Source organism: Anneissia japonica, unplaced genomic scaffold, assembly GCF_011630105.1.
Source record: "Anneissia japonica isolate Jap-2015-1 unplaced genomic scaffold, ASM1163010v1 scaffold288039_len1115542_cov189, whole genome shotgun sequence".
NCBI lineage: Eukaryota > Metazoa > Echinodermata > Crinoidea > Comatulida > Comatulidae > Anneissia > Anneissia japonica.
Window position 1 is genome coordinate 274,270 of NW_022726160.1, and position 6,540 is coordinate 280,809.

The following is a 6,540-nucleotide window of genomic DNA, read 5'->3' on the forward strand; positions in this document are numbered from 1 at the left end:
ACCGAGACGTTCCGAGATTTTACAAGGATATTACACGGAGGTACTTTCACACGTGCAGTAAAATGTTACTTTTGGTTACATTTTGTTACATTTGGTAAGATTTTTGTACGTGTGAATCGGGTATAAGTAACTTTATAGAAGGAGTAACAGGCTCTGTTTTCATTAAATCACTGCTGACCTTATTTGACCTTGTGCCTCCAACTTGTCGTCAAATAACAACAAATACCAAAACAATTACCAAACATTAAACATTTATCGCCCCATGCAAGATACCAAAAAAAGTTAAAAAGTTAAGTCAATGCACAGATAATTAGATTGGTAAAGTCCTATAAAGTGGGGAGGGGGTTAGCACAAGTATTGTCTCCAATATTGTCTTGTCTTGCCTTTTCAGGTGTATAAATGTTATGCAATGTAAAATGAATCAATGAACAGATAATTAGATTGGTAAAGTCCTATAAAGTGGGGTGGGGGTTAGCACAAGTATTGTCTCCCATAATATGGGAGACAATACTTGTTACAAGACAAGACAATATTATTGTATTGTCTTGTCTTTTCAGGTGTCATATAAATGTTATGCAATATAAAATGAATCAATGCACAGATAATTAGATTGGTAAGTCCTATAAAGTGGGGTGGGGGTTAGCACAAGTATTGTCTCCCATAATATGGGAGACAATACTTGTTACAAGACAAGACAATATTATTGTCTTGTCTTGTCTTTTCAGGTGTCATATAAATGTTATGCAATATAAAATGAATCAATGCACAGATAATTAGATTGGTAAAGTCCTGTAAATGTGGGTCTATATCATTTAACATTTATATCCACAGTATATTGTTAACAAACCTGTAATTTTATCCATCTTAGACTTGCACTGTATGATATTCAAGAAAGCTGTACGAAATGTCTTTGTTCGCCACGCATAGATAATTGGATTAATGGCGCAGCTAAGGTATCCACTCCAGTATGCAAATGAATTAAACCAAATTGGAACGCTCTCATAACCTTTGACAAGCACCCAGCAAGCGTATATCATGTACGGCGACCAGCAGAATAAAAACGCCACAACAAGGATAAACAAAGTCACTGTGATGCGTATTTTCTGTTTCATAATTCTGATTTCAGTGAAACTTGTATTTGCGATAAGTCGTTTGGAGAAACGATGCACTTCAATAAATATTGCTGTGTATGTAAAGATTAGCACTGCTAACGGGATGAAAAGCCCTACAACGAATGTGAAAATCGAGTGTGACTTTTGCTGTAGTGTCATTGGGAACATTGGTCCACATTGCGTTGCGCCTTGTTCATATTTAAATTCATTGGTCGTCCATCCCAAAATTGGGCCAATTCCACAGATGAACCCTGTGAACCATGCAACGAATATCATAGCTATTGTTCGTCTCTTTGTAATTGCATGATCTAGTGGTTTTACAAGAGAAAAGTATTTATGCACGCTGATGTACATGAGGCTGTGAATGGATGCAATTAGGAACAATGCATTACAGAAGGAGTTTATATCACATAATAGATGGGACGTTAACCAATTCTCTCCATGTTTAATCACAGATATTAACGACACAGGCATGTCAAGTACCGTAACACCGATGTCTGCGACTGCAAGGTTTAATATAGCAATGTTTGTTTTTGTCCGCATTGACTTGTATAAAATGGTTGCCACAATAATCATTGTGTTTCCTACAATGCTTACAGTCATGAGAATGACCATAGAAACTATGAGAGTGTTCAACCAAATTTCAGAGTAGATACCGGTTGGTGGAGGTACTGTACTAGACAAATATAGTTCTGTTGTGTAAAATGTTCCATTGTTTACCATATCCATAGTAACATTTACAAAATCTGCACACATAGTTGTCTGCAATAAAAAAAAAAAAAAAAAAAAGAAGTAAGTTTTTAATAGTAAACAATTCATGCGATTAATATATTTCATAAAGAATATCAATTAAATCCAAATTAATTAAAATTTAACATCTTTTGAAAGTGATCAGATTATATATTTTTAATTTGGCCATTGGCAAGGTCTGGCAATCTCGAAAGCTCCGATGTGGGCAGTATAATAGAGGAAGTAGAGTATATTGGCCCTAACGGTCGCCAATAAAAAAAGATCTATTAATCATTCAGAAAAAAACATCAATCAATCAGCTGAATATTAGAGTTCCTCATGGAGCTAAAAAGTTTCTAGAACTTCTCATTGGAGCTAATAATAACAAAAATAATTGGCCCTAACGGGCGCCCATAAAAAGGGAGAATGAAAATTAATCTATTTATCAATCAGCCGGGTATTCTTAGAGCTCTTCATTCAGCTAAGTGTTTCTACAGCTTCTCATCAGAGTTAATGGCCCTAACAGCAGCCCATACAAAAAAAGAGAATGAAAAAAAAATATATTAATCAATCAGCTCTTCATCGGAGCTAAGAACAATACTTCTGATATCCATTAAATTGCAAGCTTTTAGAAACATTTCCTCTTAAATTGCAGAAAAATATATAAATGATGCAACAGAGACACTACTGGACTGTCTATATAGTTTACAGATAACATTCGTTGCTGGAGGTATTTTATCAGGGGTGGCACCAGCCGGGGGGGTTATACACATCTAGACCCCATTGGGGAGAGCTGGCAAGGCCTCCAAAACTGATTAAATAAGCCTTTGAAACCCCTAAATTGTCATATTTTTCAGGGGCTTGCCCTAGAACACTTTTGAGAGATTTTCAGCAATGCCCAACCACGCCTACTTTTTTTGTCGAGGACATTTCCCCCAACCCCCTTCTAGGACCATGGACCCCTGTCGGCCAAATTCTGGCTCCACCACTGTATTTTATAAAGATAATTTTTGTCAGAAACAAAAATATTTTTTCTAGGCCTAGTAAATGGATTTATATTGAATTTTAAAAATCTGAATGACAAATTAAATTTTGATAAATTATTTTGTGTATCCCTTTCTTTCACTTGATTTACAATATTTAGGCCCAATAAAAAATGATTAATTTGTCATCCTGTCTAGCCTGAAAAACTGATGAGGAGGGAAACTTTTTATTTTTTATTTCGCTAAAGCCAAATATCACCCATGAGTTGTTTGCTGGTCCATTGATATCGATAAGTAAAATACATGATTGAGAAAATACAAAAAATATTTAATATTTACTAAAAAAAATACAATTTTATTTACATGGTTTTTTTTTTTCAGTACCATAGAACACATGAGGATGGGGGTGATAAACTAATCTTACTAACTTACCTTAGTAAGCCTAAGGTTGTTGTTTGCTGGTGCATTGATATCGATAAGTAAAATACATGATTGAGAAAATACAAAAAATATTGAATATTTAAAAAAAAAAAAAAAAAAAAAAAGTTACCATAGAACACATGAGGATGGTGGTGATAAACTAATCTTACTAACTAACCTTTACTAGTAAGGCTTTTATTGTTAAATACTGTAGACATTAGTATGGTAATATTGTGATTTAATAGTTACTGTACTAGAGTAATGACGTTAGCCTACCTATAACCTACTAAACTTAACTTCAAAACACATTCACTGTCAACAACACTTAATGTTAGTCACCATAACAACTCCCTGGTTAGAACAAACTGTCTTCCAAGGTACAATAATTTCATCTTGTTTGTGATTTGCACTAATTAATCAGTGAATTGACACTCTTTAAACATAAATCAATTCTTCGCCATGGAAACTAAAAGCAACTGACTCGATAAGGTTGGAGTCTTTTGCTAATAGAGAGAAATTATAATGCTTCTTTCATTTTTCTTTCGTACATATGTCGATGACTTTGCTTATTTTAGATAAAATGAAAGTTCACCATATCACCTACTGGTAATTGATTGAATTTAATTAAATGAAAGAAAAATAGTCATGCAAATAGTAACATTAAAGTAGTATGGATACTACGAGTACCGATATCAAGCATCATTATAATTATTATCCTAACACTATATCTATATATACAGTAAATTGATAGCATAGTTACCTGTTATTATCATTTTATATTATAATTATTTATTTTTACAATTATCAATATTATATTAAATAAAAGAAAGATATAGACATCAAAAATAGTAACATTAAAGTAGTACGGATGTTACAATTACTGATATCAAGCATCATTATAAATATTATCCTACCATTATATTTACCGGTATATAAATTTATAGCATAGTTACCTCTTATTATAATTTTATATTATTATTAATGATTACTTTTATCAAATTATTATAATTCTTATGATCATTATTATGGTTATTAATATTGTTAATTTCACTGTATAATTTTTATTACTGGTCTCATTATTGTCATTGTAGCTGGTTTTGTCTTCATCCTTATCAGTCCCATCGCCATCATGACCATAAAATTTTAATGTCACAGTCCTACTTTATTAGGCCACTACGCCAAGATAGACAAACTGAAATGAATAATAATAATATCCGAAATTTATAAGGCGCCAATTCCAAAAAAGATCAAAAGCGCACTATGCAAGTGTGATACCCTCGGAAAACAAAGTGGCCTTAATTTGCGATTTAAAGTTGCAAAGATTAGAAGAAGTAGTTTTATTAATAGGAAGCTGGTTCCAAAGAGAAGCAGAAGCAAATGAGAAAGAGCATTGACCTTGGGTTTTGGTAGAATATTTGGAAAAACCAAGGAGATTAAAAAGGGTTGTATAAAAAAATGAGGTGAATATATAACCAAATCCCTCTTTCCTATGTAAATTTAGAATATTTAATCTCTAGCTCATGACTCAAAACTTCCCCTCTAGCGTGGAGGAGCAAGGAAAGTTCTTAAAATTTTTCCACTGAAAATTTACTAAAGTAAAAAAGTTACACCCAAACAGGCTTAGGCGAGACTGTTTTATACCATCTTTCACTAACTTATTCTTTTAAAGGTCGTCATCTGAGGGCGGAAACAAAATAAAAAATAAAATTTTGTTTTCTTATTTAGCAAAAACTTCTGCCAAACACATCCAGACAGAAGAGAAAATAAAAATGAAATTAAATTAAAAAAATGAAACATTTTTTTGAGATTTCAGGTCAGCTGTGGTCATAATAAAAATAGACAAACCTATATTTTTTTTCTGACATTTCCATTTTTTTCCTGGCGTCGGGTGCACTAATTAGCTAAAAATTATCCTTCCCGTCGGACAGTCGTCCGAAGCCACGGTGATGTCGTCCGATCAAAAAATTAAAAAATAATAAGTTGGTTATCCAAATAACGTTATTTTGATTGCTAATCCCTAATATTGTGGTCTAAAAGCACAATTTGGACAATACAAAGCCATAAAAACTTTCCCTGTGAACCCCAATTTTTTTCATTCCGTCCAAGGCTCTACTTGTTCCCTTGGTGCGGAATATGTTGGGCCCTTTGTCGGCAAATTTTTGAAGCCACCCTCATCTCCTCTCCACAATCAGAAGCTACAAAAATAAGCAATTTATAACTTAATCTGGCGCCTTATTAAGGTTAATTATCTAATAATTATCAAGCCTATATACAGTATGCGCATGATGATTTCATATCCTATGAGCCAAATAGGAGTGGTGTTAATACAAATAAAACAAACTATATTTTATGAATTTTAGGCCTGCGTCATGATGAAAAAAACATATGGAGTAGCCTATACAACTGCGTTTATGTGTTTTCTGTATTAAAGATTGTAAGTCATTCAGCATTGATGATTTAATTAAGTGCGATTTAGGGTGAATGCGAAAAATATAAAAACTATATAATAATGAGATGTTAGGATATATATATATTGCTTTAATTACCTAATGCACAACAGACTATGAAGATATATTGATTAAAATTTAGTCTAACTGTATAAATGATCCCGGTTGGATATCGGGGATGGTGTAACACGCTTCATCAATCATACATTACATACTGAGGGGTGAGGCCTACCAGAGAAACAGCTCGACGCAAAATTAAAAAAAAGGGCAAACCCTGAAGATAATCCCATGATTCAGAATGAAAGCTTAAATACTCACCAGATACAAAGCACTGCTCTAATATAGTACTAAAAATGTTAAGCGATAAGCCCACACACATCACCAGCAAGAGAAAAGAAACATACTTAGCACAAGTGACTCCGCTTCCCTTCGCAAACGTTCCACAAATCAGATGACAAGTGTTTAGAATCGTCCACTTATTGATGGGGTAAATCACCACTTATATTTTACATATAAAATAAGACTGGGATGAAACGTGAAATAGTCAATTGACCTTCGAATTCCCATAATTGGTTGTAACTATTATCACGCTGTTCGTTTCAAAATTCTGAAATATTGTCACAATTGTATGGTACACCAAGGGCGGAAGAAAAGGTGTTCCATTAGAAATTTTCTTTACCTCATGGTCACACCATCACATTCGAGAAAGAAAACCACATCCTTGATGTATACTCTGGCGGATTCGCCAGGTCGTCGTCATATTTCCCTTTCCAAACAAATTGTGCTGCTACTTCGTGCGCTCAACAACAAATGGTCATTTATTTTTAAATAACATGGGACGAGATGATA

General features: G+C 33.4%; 1 protein-coding gene across 1 annotated transcript in view; it reads right to left on the minus strand.

Annotated features, from left to right (window-relative positions):
- LOC117113056 (octopamine receptor beta-2R-like) overlaps nucleotides 1-6,179 on the minus strand; it is a 10,242-nt gene extending 4,063 nt beyond the window's left edge. The window contains exons 1-2 of the mRNA XM_033256284.1: nucleotides 6,010-6,179; nucleotides 848-1,874 (exon numbers count right to left, since the gene is read on the minus strand). Coding sequence (XP_033112175.1) covers nucleotides 848-1,868 — 1,021 coding nt within the window. The 5' untranslated portion in view covers nucleotides 1,869-1,874; nucleotides 6,010-6,179. The remainder of the gene's footprint in view (nucleotides 1-847; nucleotides 1,875-6,009) is intronic.
- Nucleotides 6,180-6,540: the final 361 nt, after the last annotated feature.